Source organism: Dacryopinax primogenitus (genome assembly GCF_000292625.1).
Source record: "Dacryopinax primogenitus strain DJM-731 SS1 chromosome Unknown DACRYscaffold_6, whole genome shotgun sequence".
Lineage (NCBI taxonomy): Eukaryota > Fungi > Basidiomycota > Dacrymycetes > Dacrymycetales > Dacrymycetaceae > Dacryopinax > Dacryopinax primogenitus.
In genome coordinates, this window is record NW_024467203.1 from 366,703 (window position 1) to 382,189 (window position 15,487).

General features: G+C 50.5%; 5 protein-coding genes across 5 annotated transcripts; 4 read left to right on the forward strand and 1 right to left on the reverse strand.

The window, feature by feature from the left end:
* Positions 1-117: 117 nt before the first annotated feature.
* Positions 118-1,233, forward strand: DACRYDRAFT_94166 (t-SNARE). Its single transcript, XM_040777204.1, has 4 exons — positions 118-429; positions 492-730; positions 803-1,106; positions 1,156-1,233. Exons 1-4 carry the CDS (start codon positions 130-132, stop codon positions 1,165-1,167), a joined length of 855 nt encoding a protein of 284 aa, XP_040629940.1. The 5' UTR covers positions 118-129; the 3' UTR covers positions 1,168-1,233.
* Positions 1,234-5,563: 4,330 nt separating this feature from the next.
* DACRYDRAFT_77900 (general substrate transporter) lies at positions 5,564-7,395 on the forward strand (the record flags this gene model as incomplete). Its single annotated transcript, XM_040776295.1, has 5 exons — positions 5,564-5,781; positions 5,834-5,916; positions 5,967-6,005; positions 6,061-6,619; positions 6,672-7,395. 5 exons carry the CDS (start codon positions 5,564-5,566, stop codon positions 7,393-7,395), a joined length of 1,623 nt encoding a protein of 540 aa, XP_040629941.1.
* A 107-nt stretch (positions 7,396-7,502) lies between these two features.
* Positions 7,503-8,187, reverse strand: DACRYDRAFT_106226 (uncharacterized protein; the record flags this gene model as incomplete). The annotated part of the gene is made up of 3 exons (XM_040768226.1): positions 7,503-7,887; positions 7,936-8,035; positions 8,094-8,187. 3 exons carry the CDS (start codon positions 8,185-8,187, stop codon positions 7,503-7,505), a joined length of 579 nt encoding a protein of 192 aa, XP_040629942.1.
* A 134-nt stretch (positions 8,188-8,321) lies between these two features.
* Positions 8,322-9,227, forward strand: DACRYDRAFT_99454 (uncharacterized protein). The gene is made up of 4 exons (XM_040777590.1): positions 8,322-8,551; positions 8,600-8,649; positions 8,701-8,800; positions 8,858-9,227. Exons 1-4 carry the CDS (start codon positions 8,446-8,448, stop codon positions 9,187-9,189), a joined length of 588 nt encoding a protein of 195 aa, XP_040629943.1. The 5' UTR covers positions 8,322-8,445; the 3' UTR covers positions 9,190-9,227.
* Positions 9,228-13,267: 4,040 nt separating this feature from the next.
* DACRYDRAFT_115322 (uncharacterized protein) lies at positions 13,268-15,414 on the forward strand (the record flags this gene model as incomplete). Its single annotated transcript, XM_040769979.1, has 5 exons — positions 13,268-13,486; positions 13,540-13,858; positions 13,918-14,142; positions 14,821-14,929; positions 14,985-15,414. 5 exons carry the CDS (start codon positions 13,268-13,270, stop codon positions 15,310-15,312), a joined length of 1,200 nt encoding a protein of 399 aa, XP_040629944.1. The 3' UTR covers positions 15,313-15,414.
* Positions 15,415-15,487: the final 73 nt, after the last annotated feature.

Here is a 15,487-nt window from a genome sequence, read left to right on the forward strand (position 1 = left end):
AAGCAGACCGCAGCATTCCTTACAACGCTTTCGACTGCGAATTACTCGTTCTTGACTGTGCAGACTGTTTACCCCTCTCTTAATCTGTACATCAAGTCGACCTCTACTTGTGGTGCTCTCTAGCCAGTCATGTCATTCAACGACCTCGAGCGGGGCATCCCCCGTGCCCCAGCACCTACTTCATCAACCTCACCTCTGGCAGGCGACGCATCCTCTCAGTTCCAGAAGCTGCAATCCTCGCTCTCCCTGCAGATGTTCAAGATCAACGCGAACGTGCAGGGGATGCTTAAGCTCGTCGACCAGCTGGGGACAAACAAGGACGGCAATGTCGTGCGAAAGGGGCTCCATGAGCTGACAGAGGCGACGCGGGAATTGGTCAAGCGAAGCACGGCAGATTTGAAGACGCTTACCGAGCTTCAACATTCTTTGGTGTGTTAGGTTTCGCACCCTTCACAACTTAGTCACTGACAGGTATTCGATTGCTCGTGTAGCCAGACAAAAAGCTCGCCCTGTCCAAAACCTCTGCCGACTTACAAAGTGCCCTCGTCGCATATCAACATGCTCAGAAGCTGTCCGCAGAGAAACAGCGCACTGTTGTAGACTCTGCCAAGCGAACTGTCTCTGCCGCGGGGATCGTATTGGGTGAGGAGGGATCAGGACCGGACGACGGCGCAGGGGAGACAGGACGGCTATTGGCGGAAACACAGGAGCAGATCCAAGCGCATGCACCGTACGTGCCTTTCCCTCCTCCTCCACTTGGTGTGACAGGCGTTCTCATGTCGATCTGACACCCTTCCCACAGGCAAATCTCTATGCAAGAGCTGCAGTTCCAAGAATCGCTCATTGCTGAGCGTGAAGCCGACATCCAAGAAATCGAAACTGGCATCCACGAGCTGAACGAGATCTTCCGCGATCTTGGCACGCTCGTCGTCGAGCAGGGTGGGATGCTCGACAACATCGAGAGGAACATTACTGCTGTGGCACGGGATACGGCGGGAGCAGACGAGGAACTGAGAACGGCGAGCGAGTATCAAAGGAAAGCAGGGAGGAGAGCGTGTTGGCTTTTGATCATCATCAGCGTTGTCATTTGCATCGTGTTGTTGGCAGTGAGTGCACTCCTTGCGACACCCGCACCAGACTGAACGAAGTTTGCAGATTCTGTCATAGCCATCGAGAGATGGTCCGATATATGCGCGGTTGTTATCATTATTCCCTTCCCTTTCATCAGTGCGGCTAGAGAAGAACCCAGGTTCTGTGTATATTTTGTGAATCATACCGTTATTCTCTTAATGCCATTTGACAGTAATGATCCAATCCCAGACAACCGTCACAGAGAAGAAACCGTTCGAGGCTGCGAGAGGATTGGTCAGCATTGGCCCATCACTCCTCAGCAAAACTTTGTCAGAACAGTTACTCCAAGGGGAAAGCGCGCTACTCCCCTCGCCAGCCAAGAACCGCAACGACTCTCCCTGCACACTGCCTCGAACGTCCTCCCACGATTGCAGATCCGCTCACACAGCGCATGCACGTCCACGGCTCATTCCGCCCTTTCCGTCCCTGACGGAGAAACACCCGTCATTCCCAGGAGGAAGGATAGTAAATCGGGCAAATTTGCATAACGACGGCTCGGGCCGTCTCGGGGATGCCACAGTACACAGTGCACGGACAAAGAGTTAACGCCACATCCCACGGACGTGAGGGCGGCTGACCCCCCCCTGCGGGGCTGGGCGTTGACAGTTTTTACGGGTCTTTCGGTGGTAGGGCACGCCGATGCCGGAATGGAGATTGCGATTTTGCGTGGGTAGCTTAGGGGCCGGAAATAGGCTCTGATGGGCTTTAGGTTTGGACTGGCCTGAGCACTGATGGGGCTCGATTGAGCCGTGATTGACTGTTCTTTCAACTCTATGAACTGTCATCGGCCTTGTTCGACTAAAAGTCGGTATTCGTGGGACGTTGTGGGCACTCTCTCTACTATGCTAAGAAGAAGCTATCCTGTCGGCCGAAAGTATTTTGCCCCTTATTGCTGGTTCTGATCCTGTCCTCACTGACAATGACTAGGTATGTATGTCGGCTCAACATCATTCCCGTTGAACAACCATTCATATCCGAGTCGATTCAACGGGGACCTGCCGGAAGCGAAACAAGTCCGGGCTACGGCCCTACTACCAAAACCGGAAGATCCTCCGGTGATCATAATAACATTCGACCCGATTGCGTTTGTGTCTTGCCCACGGACCCGAACTGACTCAATCACTCGGAACGGTGGGCGGCACGGCATTAAGCTGCGACTGGGGCTTCTATTTTGGTCTCACATGCCTCATCGTATTAACGTCAACACCTATGTCGACTAGGTCCGGGGGCATTTTGGAGGCAGGGACGCACTGCGTCCCCTCCACGGAAGCGGGAGGAAAGAGCAGGACCCCAGCATCCAGTGAATCCAGCACCTCGCGTCCCTTAATTACTATATGTGGTAGAGCTCTAGGCGGGTCTCGGGGTGCAGCAAGAATGACTGACCACAAGCCACTCCAGACCAAGCTGCATTCCTTGCCAACTCACCACCTTGATCTCTTTGTGGGTGGATGAGGGATTTGACCACAAATTTGAGTACTGGGTCTTGCACCAAGCCATCTTCACAAAGAGCATGCTCTTTGAGATAAGCCCAGGCAGCTTCACATGTGGTTTGATACCCAAGTGACCCAGTCCTGAGATTGCTGCTAAACAGCACTGGGCTACTAGGCAAGTACCTTCACATTGAGAAGGCATTCTGAACCTTATCATGTCTAAATATTACACAGAGTTGCAGGAATATCAATGGGTCTATCAAGCTCAAAAATGAGCAACTACCAAGCAAAACAAAGCAAAATCCCTTGAGCACCTCAAGAAACACAAGGAGCAAGTTGCTGAGGAGAAGCACAAAGAACATGAGGTTGCAGCTGGGTGTCAGGGCACCAGCTCATTGCTTGGTCAAGAGACATGACTAAGCCTTTATGACATGGAAGTAGCTGGTATACCTTGGCATGTGCTGGAACCTGCTGGAAGGATTGGATGGTCAGGTGACCTTCTGTGCATGGCTGTGCATGACCTCATATGACCTCACCAGATGGTGCACTCAGCATGTTGATCTTCATCCTTGATCTCATTAGATTGGCGTGATTTGATTTCCTGTCCTCAATCAGCAATTGACTCACATCTTGACCCATGCATGCTCACTTGCTTGTTGTCCGAGTCCTTTGCGAACTCATTGACTGTGTCTTGCACAAGGATGTAGTCACTTGCAAACTTGCAAACATCTTGATGACCAGCTCCCATGAAACACTTACTCAAATTGTTGCTGTCAACAGAGAAAAGTTTGGTGTGAGGTAGACTCAGTTCTCCTTCAAGCTGGCGAGGTGTCAGCATGAGGAATTCTGGATGAATTCTGGACAAACACAATACTCGCAAGCTGGGCAAGAGTTCTTCAGTCGCCAGTCATCAGTATCTTGTCTGAATGTGCACTTGACCCAATTCTTGATGGCAAGACACATGGTCAACCAAGTATCATATACCCTGCTGAGAAGAACACAAAGATGTCCCCTGTAAGGCACCTAATTCAAGATTGAGCATGCTGTTCATGTATGAGCAGCATGAAAATGATCACATACCCCATGAAGATCACACAAAATACAAGTGAATGACTTGTGAGAGACATACACATGCACATGCGCTGTATGCAATACTTGCATAACATGCAAGGAGAATGCCCAATGAGGCTTGTCAGGACTGCACAGCATGTACCTGCATTCCATGAGGTGGCAGAGAAGATTTTTGCCAAACCTCATGGCACAAAATTGAGCTGATGAGCTGCCTACTGCGATATCAGAAGTTGATGCAAGTGACATGTGACAAGTGTACCTTTCCAGTGTACAACTTGCATTGAGTAGTCTCCCGGTCCAGCTGTCCCAATGCTCAGATTCACTTGGTGTTCCAAGAGTCCATGCCACCAGCATAGGAAGGCTTGTTCCATTGCAGGGAGCTCAGTAGCCCATTGAGCGTCAAGTTTTGCCAGTTTGGCAGCATGAGGCCCAGATCCAGTGTTGTGGCATGACCATGTGTCACTGGGAAAGTTGGTCAGCAGTCAAATTGTGCACAAGGGAGAAACACACTGATATTCTCATAAGACTGATTCCATAGCAGGCTCATCTTCCTCAGTGACCCAAGCCTGCTTGTCAACACTCCCCTCATTGCCCAGCCCAGGTCCATCCTCATATCTCATGGGGTAGGCCTCTGATCCAGCATGTGGCACATAATGCTGACTGACATACTGTAGAGCTTGCTCCTCTGTCTCATCCAAAGCTTGCTTCTTCTGATTTCTAGCATTCTGGATTGACCTCAGCCCCACAACTCAGGAGCCTAGAGATGAAGATGCAAGAGGAGGCAGTTGAAATGCTCCGATTTGACCATGTCTTGCTTTGTGCAGTGCCAAGAATGTCATGGCTTTTCCAGGCAGTCTTCTTTGTGTGTCCAGCAGAATGGAGAGTCTCACTCCATGGGATGTGGAGCTTGGAATGGTTCTTGAGGGCAGTAAACTGCTGCGAGTGGTCAGTGTTGAGGAATTTATTGAGGGAGTGGCTGCACCCAATATGCATGGGCTTCAGCAATGAGAGGACACGCCAGGGGGCGCAAAGCATCACGTGACGAGGTATTTGCTTCGAAATTACATGCAAAGCTCATTTTGTCCTGGATCATGCTGGAATCAGGGGTCCATGGCAGATTACATGAATTTGTGACAGGGGCATGCACTGCCCCCGGCATGAATTTACACTGAAATGGGGAAGTCACAGGCATGCATTCAGCTAGGGATTGGGACGCGACGCTCGTATAAACAGGTCTGGGACCGCGTTAGACCAGACCCTGCGCTTTAGCCATTCTTGTCTGAGGCTGCCTGGATTAGCTGGAATGCGGGGTCCTCGCATAGCCGCGCGCTTCCGCCATGGGACCGCACGGCGCGGAGACGAGACTACTTTGGGTCGACACAGGTAGACGTCAAACTGTTCTGGCGATGGGGAATCTGGCGATGGGGAATTCCGCCGTTCCGCTCTCTGTTCCTCGAAGGCGCTCTTCTGCTTACTCCCAACGTTCGTTCGGCCCGCGATGATCCGATGTGTAGCTTCTCGCCCGGACCTCTGACTTGATTAGGTGTCTGGGGCACCAGCACATCACCGCACACCCAGGCTGCTTCGCGATTCTTGGCACGCGGGATGGCAACATCTTCTGCGGGGTAATCCGCTTCGAACGCTATACCGCTTCTCTCTCGGATGGCTGGACCGACAGCCCCATGGGGCATCACTCCCCGCCGGAGCACGAGAGTGGAGAGATCGCCCGAATCCGGGCGTATGGGCGTGCACGTCTTCGCGATGCCGTCCAAGGCCGGTCCGGCTACGCGCCCCATAAAGCTGTATTTCTTCTGTGTGCCTGCCCCGCTTCTGCACCATAATTCTTCTGAGCTATCTTCTACATCCCTCGTATCACGCACTCATACGCCCTAGTGTGCACGGCGAGATAATTCTAACGACAACAAACGATCATGAGTAACGAGAAGGGAGAGTATGAACACCAACACCCAGATGACCGGACCACCCCTTCGCCATCACACGATGTCATCAAGCCGGGGAATGAGAAGATTCGAACTGTCAACCCCCTCCAGGAGGTGCTGAAGGAGGAACCCCCACACCCCTGGTCATGGCCGATGATCCGGCTCTACGGATGTCTTTGGGTTTCATATCTTTGTTCAATGACTAATGGGTAAGTTGCGTTTCCGCTGTTTTTCTCATAGGCGCCATAACCCTGTGTGTAGCTTTGATGCCAATACTTTCGGTGGGTTTACGGCTATGTCGACCTTTGAAGACTATTTCAACGTCTATGGCGGCGGCGAACTTGGTCAGCACTTTTGTCGCAGTTAGGGTTAACACCGGTTAATTAGGGCACAGGCTTCATGGTGACTATGTATATTATCGGCAACCTTGTTGGTAAAGTTGCTTTCATCCCGTCTCAAGGTTGCGGTAGATCTCACATTTGAACCAGGTGGTCTTTTCGCCGGTCCGATAACTGATCCGTTCGGTCGACGTTTCGGCATGATTCTCGGCTCTGTGGTTTGCATCATGGGCTCAGTCATGCAAACCTCAGCACAAAACAAGAGTACCATCCTTGCTGGTCGTTTCTTCCTTGGCATGGGTGCCGTTACCGTCCAAACGGCCGGCACCACTTACGCCGCCGAGCTTGCCCACCCTGCGTATCGTGCCATCCTGACCGGTGGCTACCAATCTTGCTTCTTCATCGGAACAATGACGTCGACATTCATCGAATACGGCCTGAGCGGTCTGTCAAACCCTGGTACCATCGAATGGCGTATTCCTTCCATCCTTCAGTGCTTGCCTTCCGTCATCCTGTTGTGCTTTGTTTGGAATATTCCGGAGACTCCCCGTTGGCTTGTTGCGAACGGGAAGGTTGACAAGGCACGTGAGGTTCTGATCCGATATCACGGAGAAGGCAACCCAAACAGCAAGTTGGTCAAGCTCGAGTTGGCTGAAATGGAAGCCACTATTAGCACCCATGGTTCTGATAAGCGTTGGTGGGACTTCAGGTCAGTTCTTCTCTCCTGCCGTTGAAGCCAGGGGACTCACCGTCGAGATTAGGGAACTGTTCCGTACCCGTGCTAGTATTCATCGGATGACTACCTTGCTTGCATTCGCATTGTTCCAGAACCTGATTTGGCCACCCACATCTTACTATATGCCCCTCATGCTGAAGAACGCCGGGATCACCGACTCTCGACGCCAACTTCTCTTGAACGCCGTGCAGACACCCGTCATGATTGGCGGTGCACTGATCAACGTACTCATCGTCGAACATGTCAGCCGTCGTTTCCTGTTTATGTACGGCTCCTGCATCATGGTCGCCACTCTATCAATCCTCACGGCTTGCACTGCCCTCCAAACCACCCACCCCAAGCTCGGAACGGTTGGTGTCGTATTCATCTATCTCTTCTTGGCCAACTTTGCGATGACATGGGTGCCGATGATGACCCTGTATGCCTCCGAGATCGTGCCTTTCGAGACTCGTGCCAAGGCAATCGCCCTCTACAATCTCGCTATCAACGCATTCTCGCTTATCAACTCCTACGTGCCGCCTGTCGCTTTCGATAATATCGGCTGGAAGTTCTATCTTTTCTACATCGTTTTCGACTTCGTTGGCATATTCGTTGTATACTTCCTCTTCATTGAGACGCGCAAGCGGACGCTCGAGGAGATCGAGGAGATTTTCCAGTCATCAAATCCGGTCAGGACCTCAATCCAGATGAGTAAGCGTGCGGCCCGTGAGGCACGAGAGGCTCAGCAGGCGGGAGACCTTGCTGCTTGAGGAGTGGTGGTTGAGTCGTGACTGCTCATTTTATTTCCTATTACGTTTGATGGTTCCGAGCAGAATGAAATGATAACACATTGCTATGCAAGGGATACAAGTGTTTGTTATGCTCCTTTGTTCTCGTATTTAAGCTTGTTAAGTCCTTCGGGTCCCTTTTCTCCTTCGCTGCTCACAATCATGCTGTGCGCGGTGGCACATACACCAATGAGGGCTGTTTCAGAAAACCACCAGAATGTTTGGGAGCGATGCTTTCCAAGGAAGAAGGATAAAGCAGGTGGTGCGAGGGAAGCGATAGTGAGGTACTCATGGGGGATATGCCCGAACGACGTTGCTGAGTGGGGATGTCCGGTGATGTTGTAGGAGATTCCCGTCAGAACCAGGGACAGGAATGCAAATGCAGGTGCGAGTGGAATCGGTTGATCCGCGAACAAAATTGGTTCGGTGCCGGCAGCGGTTGCGCGTATGAGGATGACAAGCCCGATAAGATTTCTATGCGTCACAGTTTAGTACATCGTTCAGCAAGATGCTTGAACGTACACGATGCCACCACAAAGTATGAATATTTTCAGGATTGAAATCCATCGAGCATTCGACCGCTGATTTTGCTCCGTCAACTTCTGAACAACGTCATCTTGTTCTAGAGCGGAGATCAAGGTTCCTAGGCAAATCGGACCACTTGTCTGAGGGCGACTTACGCTGCTCATCAAGCAGGCTATCCTCCTCCTCTGGTACTGATGGCTCCTCTCGCGTGTCAGCAACAAATGTGCGCCGAGGCCTTGTGGTTGACATGGTCGAAGAAACGGAAGCTATCAATTATTTAACGCGGGGCTTTACGTGATTATATGTTCCCGTCAGGGTCAAGCTTTCAGAGAGCCTTTCTCACCAGCAGAATAAACATATCTCCCCATGTCTGGTGCAGCTTCCTCTTCTAAGTTTCCATCGGCGCACTTTAATCCAGAAAATGACGACTCAGACGATGCGGAAGCATACGATTCCGATGACAACAAATTCGACGACTGGGTAGAAGAAGAAGAGCAGAAGCCATGCATGAGCCTCTTCGGTCCTAACAAACTCTTTGGGTCGCTACGAGAGGCATTGTCGGATGCAAAGGGGAACTATGGGGTTGATTCAGGGGAGATCTGTGATCGACTTGGTGTGTTCCATACCATAGATATCCAAAAATCATCTGAACTCTCCTCAGAGTTGGATTTTTACGACCGCATGAGGCTGGTCAACTTCCTGAGGAAGGAGGTGCGTACACTCCATTGTTCTTAGTCTGTCACAGTGCTGATGGCGTATTAGAGACCACCTCCAGATATCGTAAACACTATGACTGGGCATGAGCCATTCTTCAAAGATGATGTGTTCTTGATCCCCGTTATTCCGGACGACCCACTATTACGTAAGTAGTCATCGGATTCGTCATTTTTACGCGTTGAAGTGATGGTTTCGTCTGTAGAAGCACATCAAGAAACCCCGTGGTCGGATGATGAGGACTCTGCTCCGGGTCTTGCGGCACTCGCGTCTCGTTCGTCCCAACCTGTCGACCTGTCTCGAGAGCTGCGTCGAGCAAACCGAACCATCCGCTCTCTCCAACAACAACTTGGTCAAGCCAAACAAGATCTAGTCGACTACAAAGGGATTGTCAACAAAGCACTTGGCGTCAATGACGTCAAGCAATGGGTTGAAATGAAGGCTGGCGGGGATGGAGATGCTGTCCTCCATAGAGAAGACCCTCAATACTTCGACGCATATGAAGATATCGCCGATGATGACAACCTCATGATATAATGTATCCGACAATTGTGAAAGATCAAACTGAATATGCGAATACTATTCTTCTCGTACTTTATCTGTAGCTTTTGTGTCACAAAACAGAGTGAGCGTTAAATAAGGCAAATTCTTTAGACCACCGCACCTAATTTTGTTTTCTTCTGGAAGTCACAGGTCAGGGTCGCGTCCCCACGCTTGCTTCGCGTTGCATCGTCGCATCTTCGACCTGACACCACCTCGCACGGCGCCATAGGGCGCAATATGACCACAAACCTCTCACTCTCACCGTTGAGGCTCATCCATTCATACCAAACACGACCGCGGGAACAATGGACGCTTGTTAATGGTCCAATGGCCTGCTCTACGTTTCGACCATCCCCACGAATACAGGAGTGGACATTGCCGCGGAGTACTCAGTGGGCGGCTCAGCGCTTGCGAACTGAGCCTTATCATCCGACTGGCAGCAATACTGCTCGTATTAGCGTTGCTGGCGACTGAATGGTGCGTGGCTCCATAACCTGGAAGTGGTCCCGTTTGACCTGGTGTATGCATCTCGGTCGTAGTAACACGGTTCCTTGTTGATTGCTCACCTTGCCTACATGCCTACAAGACCACCGCGACAAAGCATATAATTGGTATAGCGCCTCGTCTTAGCTTGCCTTGTCAGCGCATCTCGAGCCCCTTATCCTGTCGTCAAGGTGCCCAGAATAAAGCTACTACTTCAGCTAGTGGCGGCTAGACAGACAAACCATTCAAGAGCCGCGAAGATGAGATTAGTCATAATGCGAATGAGAAGAACACGGATTGTTAGACGTGTTGGTGTCTCAGCATGGTGATCGATGAGGGTGCGGCATACGTACGTTTAACTACTATACCTTTCCTCGGTTACATTGTTCTAAATAATACACAGGGATTTCTATACAAGGGCAACTTGCGCGGTCCACGAATGCCTATTTAACAGATAACAGGGGCGTCGTTGAAGGAATCCGGTGCAAATTCCTTTCCCATGTTGTTCAGTCGTCCTGAGAAGCCCACCCCGTCCATCAACGGCCTAGTAACTGCTGGCCGCGGTGTCTGGAAAGCACATCGACAGTCTAAGCGATCGGCGTCGTCGATGTTCCGTGATTCGATCGAGCCTTTGAGGAACAATTGAGTGGGTAAACTTCAATAATCCTGGTGTTCGTTGCTCGTCTCCAACCCAGTCCTCCCCTCACCCAACAACTGTCGGTTTGCTTCCTCTCCTCGCCATCCTTCCCCCTCAGACCGACATCTTGCCGTTCTCTTGATAGCATGGCTTTTCCGTGACACTGGGAAGAACCTGAGATTGTGATCTCCCCTTTCCTTGGGTCAGTTTGGACGAAAGGAGCCAGAGCTCCTTGCAGTAATATTCCTTCAACTCATTCTCGCACCTCGGGTCACAAAGTCTGGCGCCATTCTTTCACCTGGCCATCATTTTCTTTCCTCCGCTTCCTCCGGCGCTTGTCATGGTCCTTGCTTATGCAACCACTGTTCATCTGTGGCAATTTTGCATCTTGCTATCCGAAGCTCGCGGCACCGCAGAGATTTCCGAATGACGTTGAACTCTGTCTGAAGGTCCTCACGCCACTGATGTGCCAGCTATTCTCTCTCTGACTATGGCAGTACTGCCACTTTGTTTCCCCTTGTCTGGTTACTGGAAGCAGTCTCCGCGGCGCGGGCTCTTATCGCACTGCGGCTCATTGTCGGGAATGTGGTACGGGTACACCTCCGACAAGTGGCAGAATCGACTTCGCTTCTATTGAGCTATCGCTTCCATCCCTGCTTTTTTGGGCGCCGGTACTCACTCATAAACCCCGGCTACAAATTACCCTCATATTTCTATGTCTCCTTATTCGCAACTACGCTCGGCGTTCTAAGGGTGCTTCAATTCTTCCCGAGCTCTATTCCGCATTGGCGTGTGGTACCGAATACTAGCAAAACGAAGAGCATGTGAAAAATAGATGGGAAAGCTAGATACGGGAGCTGCAAGTGCGCTTACAATGTGTGAGTGGACCCCGTAACACTACCGGGATGGCACAAATGTTTACAATTGTTTTGGAGAAGCGGAGCCAGATCCCAATCACGCAAGTGGAATCTGGCAAAGATTCGGCAAACCTCAACCGTCTGCCTATGTCCAGCTTCACACCACAAACGTGATATTGCAGTATCTTCCTTTTCTTGTCTTTTCAAGAATACTTACACTAGCTGGCTGCTTAGAAGGTGCGCTATGCTCCATTTCCAGAGATTCCTGCCGTCCCAAATAATTTCATAGTAGTCAAGTCTCAGTGAGCATCAGATCCATATCTGGAAGGTGGTAACGGCAGGTGCGTCCCCTTCGACGGATGAAGTTCAACGCAACAACGAACACCGCGCCATAGCACTCTCTTCGAATAAAGGCCAGAGTATTCAAGGGAAGCATCAAAGCAGACTTATAAAACACACAGGTGTCCTGTTTCCACTGTTTCCCGGTTCATAAACATGTGTCAGAGCGCTTGGCGCAATACGGACATCTCGAAAGAATCTCCAAGAGACTCGGCCTTCTCCCCAACCGTCGGTGGTACTATGTGTTGCACCGATCTTCATTCAATCCTTCTGGTTATCTTGACCTTGTGCAACCACATCGTATGATCGCCACATAATTCGGATGTGAAACAAGCGACTTGCTCCATGGCATCGGAGATCACTGCCGACGCCCCTGTGGACTTCCGCATTGATCTGACTGGGGTATTCGCTTCCCTTTCGTCTATCTGCGGGAATTTGGGGTCAATTAGGGAACGGGACGGATGGCACGGACGGAAACAGGAACGGACGGGAAAGAGTTGGTGCAGCGAAATGATGGAAATGATGCATGCATGGATTCATTCAAGGGACATGAGTGGAGGCGTGACCACTGATTGGATGGTGAGTGTTTCTCCGTTACAGCATGCCTGCCTTGACTGAACTGTGATGATAAGGGGAGACAACACTTCTGGAACTCTTGCGAAGAAGACTATCATTCGGGCCCCCCGCATGAGATTCCACAGCCATGATCGAACCCATTTGTCAACGATGAAGAAGACTAGTGTAAATGAGGAATGCAATGTGGATCTAGCATGTCACCCAGCTGAAAAATGGAGTTCCGGGACCGATGCCCCCGTAGCCGATGACACCAGTGCACGCTGGTCGTGAGCATCAACCCCTTTTCGTTGCACGCGGCTGATATGCTCCCTAGCTGTCAAAGCTCATATCGCACTTCTCTATTGCCACGAAGATTGTTGTAATGTTGGCAAAGTCTCTTGTCTTTTGATAGAGGGAAAAAACCCTACTATAAACGTGCAAAAGATTTCCATTTCTTCCACTGGGCACATAATGGAGATAATAAGGAAGGTACAACACATCACCGACGAGGTGTTGCAGAGGACTCTGGGCAAATGAATGGATGATCTGTGTTGGGTTCCCAAGAAATGCACAATACGAAAGGTGCTCACTGCCACTTTTTTGCCTTGCCAGACGAGCTGATAACCACTTTCAGGTTACCATATTCAATTACGTCGCACACGACACTACCGCACCTGCATCTCTATGAATTGAGATTCATCGTCATGAATGCCACAAGTCCGAGTAAGTTGGGGTGTGGTGCCGATTTTATGAACGCACCAATTCTAAACGTTGATCCGAAATTGATTTTGAATATTTATCAGATGATTTGGAATCATTGTTGAAAAGGTTCTGCTGACCTCGAACGACCCCAAATTCTTTCGAAAACATACCAGAATGCCTCGGACAACATGCTGGGTTGCGCCGCCGGCCAAGGGTGCACTCTGGACAGGGTGACATAGTTGAGGATGACTAGGCAGAGGAGCGATGCAATAGTTGGCTCCACTCCATTCTAACGGAACTTTGGTTTGCATTTCCTTCATGAATGTAATTTTGGGTGGTCGTTGTCGCTTAGGGTTACCAAATAAGGGAAGAACGGATGCAGAATTTCTAGGGTTCTCCTTGTGAAAGACCTGTAAACGATCCAGCCTATGGTCATCCTCATGGATCAACCTCAAACTTGCTTGACTATCATCTGTCGCTATTGTGCTCAAATTTTGTGATGGACGAAGACCCAGTTCCGCTAATCAAGAAACGACAGGCCCGTCATCTACGTGCAGCTGGGAGGGTACGTGCAACAGATGAGGACGGGGACACTGGCGCGGAAGCCTCAGCAGATGACTCAAGACCCCCGAGTCCCTCCGAATCACCCGCTTCCATACCTGCGAAACTAAAGAAGAAAAGCAAACTCGCAACGCGGTTGAGTTTTGGCGGAAATGATGTGCGTATATACATTGGAACGACATGGCATGTACCGTCTAACTGGGGCTTTAGACATCCTCTGAAGGACCTGCTTTCAACGTCAAGAAGTCAAACTTGTCTCGTCGAATATCTCTTCGGGACCACCCAAGTCTAGTTGCTGACACTGGGGCATCCACATCAGCAGCTGAGGAGCGACCTTCGTACTCTGCTGAGGACCTTGCAAGCCTCAAGGCCAGCACGCCCTCGACAGCCCTCAGACAGAAGGCCCGACAATCAGTTGTTGTGGACGATGATGCGGATGGTGGTGCATCTGGGAGCGGTATGGATGATTTTGCGTATGAGCAGTTGATGGGAAGTGTTGACAACATGGAAATTGATACCGGTACTCTCGGTACGTTATCATCTGTGCTATGCATCTTGTCGTCCTCACGCGCATTGTAATTCCTTTAGCTGACGAAAATATCACATTGGGCACGCAAACTCGTATTGCATTTGCACGAGAGAAGAGAGCTGAGGCGCGGAAGATGCCTAAACATGAAGGTCTTAGTCTCGATAACAGCAAAGACTTCATCTCATTGGACATCAATGGGCCAGGAGAAGAGCGAGCACAAAGTGGCCCTCATCCTGGGAGTCGATTAGTGAGGGAAGATGATGAACTTGGAGAGGGTGATGATGGTAAGTGTGACCTGTCTGCCATTTTTGTTATGCATCTTCTCCAGGCACCCTGCCGCCGGCTTGCAGCTCGCGATGTTATCATCCCTGGGCCGGTTTACCAGAACTGCACACAATCTAGCATCCCACTGCTGGCAAATTTTTTCTTGACCTTCGTATCTTTCTTCGAAAGGAGCCAAGGCTTCTTTAGTGCCATTCCGCCGGTTAACCCCAATCATCCGCTTTGGCGTCATTACGTCCACCTGAATAGCATTTTTGCTCCTGTACCCTGGCGCTGGTACTTTTCCACTATTCGTGGACCCTTCTTCATCCTTCTTGTCTTTTTTTATGATCTCGGTATCTCCGCCAGCAAGGCGATATATCGGGGGGACAGAGATGTGTTTATATCACCTTCAGCCAATGCCTCTCGTGGCTTTGCGGATGCGTGGCTTTTCTTGATATCCGCGGCGGAACCACATTCCATTCCTTGGATGAATGTCGGTGCCCATAAACGGCTTCACACATGTGTCACCGTGCGAGGACTGGCGGAATCCAAGGAGTAGGACGATGCTTGGATTCCGGTAATGTATTCCTTTCCTAGAAATGCATTTCAGACTGGTCTGGTCTCCCACTTTAGCTCTTGGTTTTCCCCCTGTCATTGTACCCGTGCTTCTTTAGCAAAAAGCTGACCTTCCCCCCCAGAGGCTGCAGAGTACACAGGTGCTCAAGAACGGATAGCTTTGGGCAAGAAGGCGCGTGAAAAGGAGGCTCAAAACCGACGAGCTGCTCTGGTTGAGGCAATTGATGAAGTGTGAGCAGTCTTTATTTTGTTTCCACCTCACTTGGCTGAGTGGGGTTGATTTTAGAGAGGCGGGTTCAGACGATTCCGAATCACGCGAATGGGAGCTAGCCCAGGAACGGCGTGCAAATATTACGCGCCTATCTCCAGATTCGGATGAGAAACGTGAAATTTACCGTGCACCGCCCATTCCCACTATCATACCGATACCAACTCTAGCAGCTCAACAGGCGCGACTTTCTTTGCTTCTTGAGGATCTTACCCGCCAGCACCTTCTGCATACTAAAGCTCTGGACGCGGTGGAGAAAGAGCGTGAAGACCTGAGCCAGAATCAGGCACGTGTACGGAGAGAAATCGAGGAATTGAAAGCACGACAGAGTCAAGTACTCCTGTAGTATTTTCAAGCATGTAATTATACAAGTGGCATACCCGGGAGCGGCGAAGCTTTTTGGCTAACTCGGGAGCTTATCGGTGTATATTATGTAAGCAATGCCAAGACAATGTGAGCAGCCTCGTGTTTTACTCATGGTCGCACACATTGTGCTTGATATTCTCCGTACACGTTGCTTG

Excerpts from the sequence above, each read along its gene's own strand:
- DACRYDRAFT_94166 (XM_040777204.1), top strand. The coding sequence starts at position 130 with ATGTCATTCAACGACCTCGAGCGGGGCATCCCCCGTGCCCCAGCACCT. Across the intron at positions 430-491 it reads CCGAGCTTCAACATTCTTTG|CCAGACAAAAAGCTCGCCCT; the intron begins GTGTGTTAGGTT and ends TTGCTCGTGTAG. Across the intron at positions 731-802 it reads CAGATCCAAGCGCATGCACC|GCAAATCTCTATGCAAGAGC; the intron begins GTACGTGCCTTT and ends CCCTTCCCACAG.
- DACRYDRAFT_99454 (XM_040777590.1), top strand. The coding sequence starts at position 8,446 with ATGAGCCTCTTCGGTCCTAACAAACTCTTTGGGTCGCTACGAGAGGCA. Across the intron at positions 8,552-8,599 it reads GGAGATCTGTGATCGACTTG|AGTTGGATTTTTACGACCGC; the intron begins GTGTGTTCCATA and ends AACTCTCCTCAG. Across the intron at positions 8,801-8,857 it reads TCCGGACGACCCACTATTAC|AAGCACATCAAGAAACCCCG; the intron begins GTAAGTAGTCAT and ends TTTCGTCTGTAG.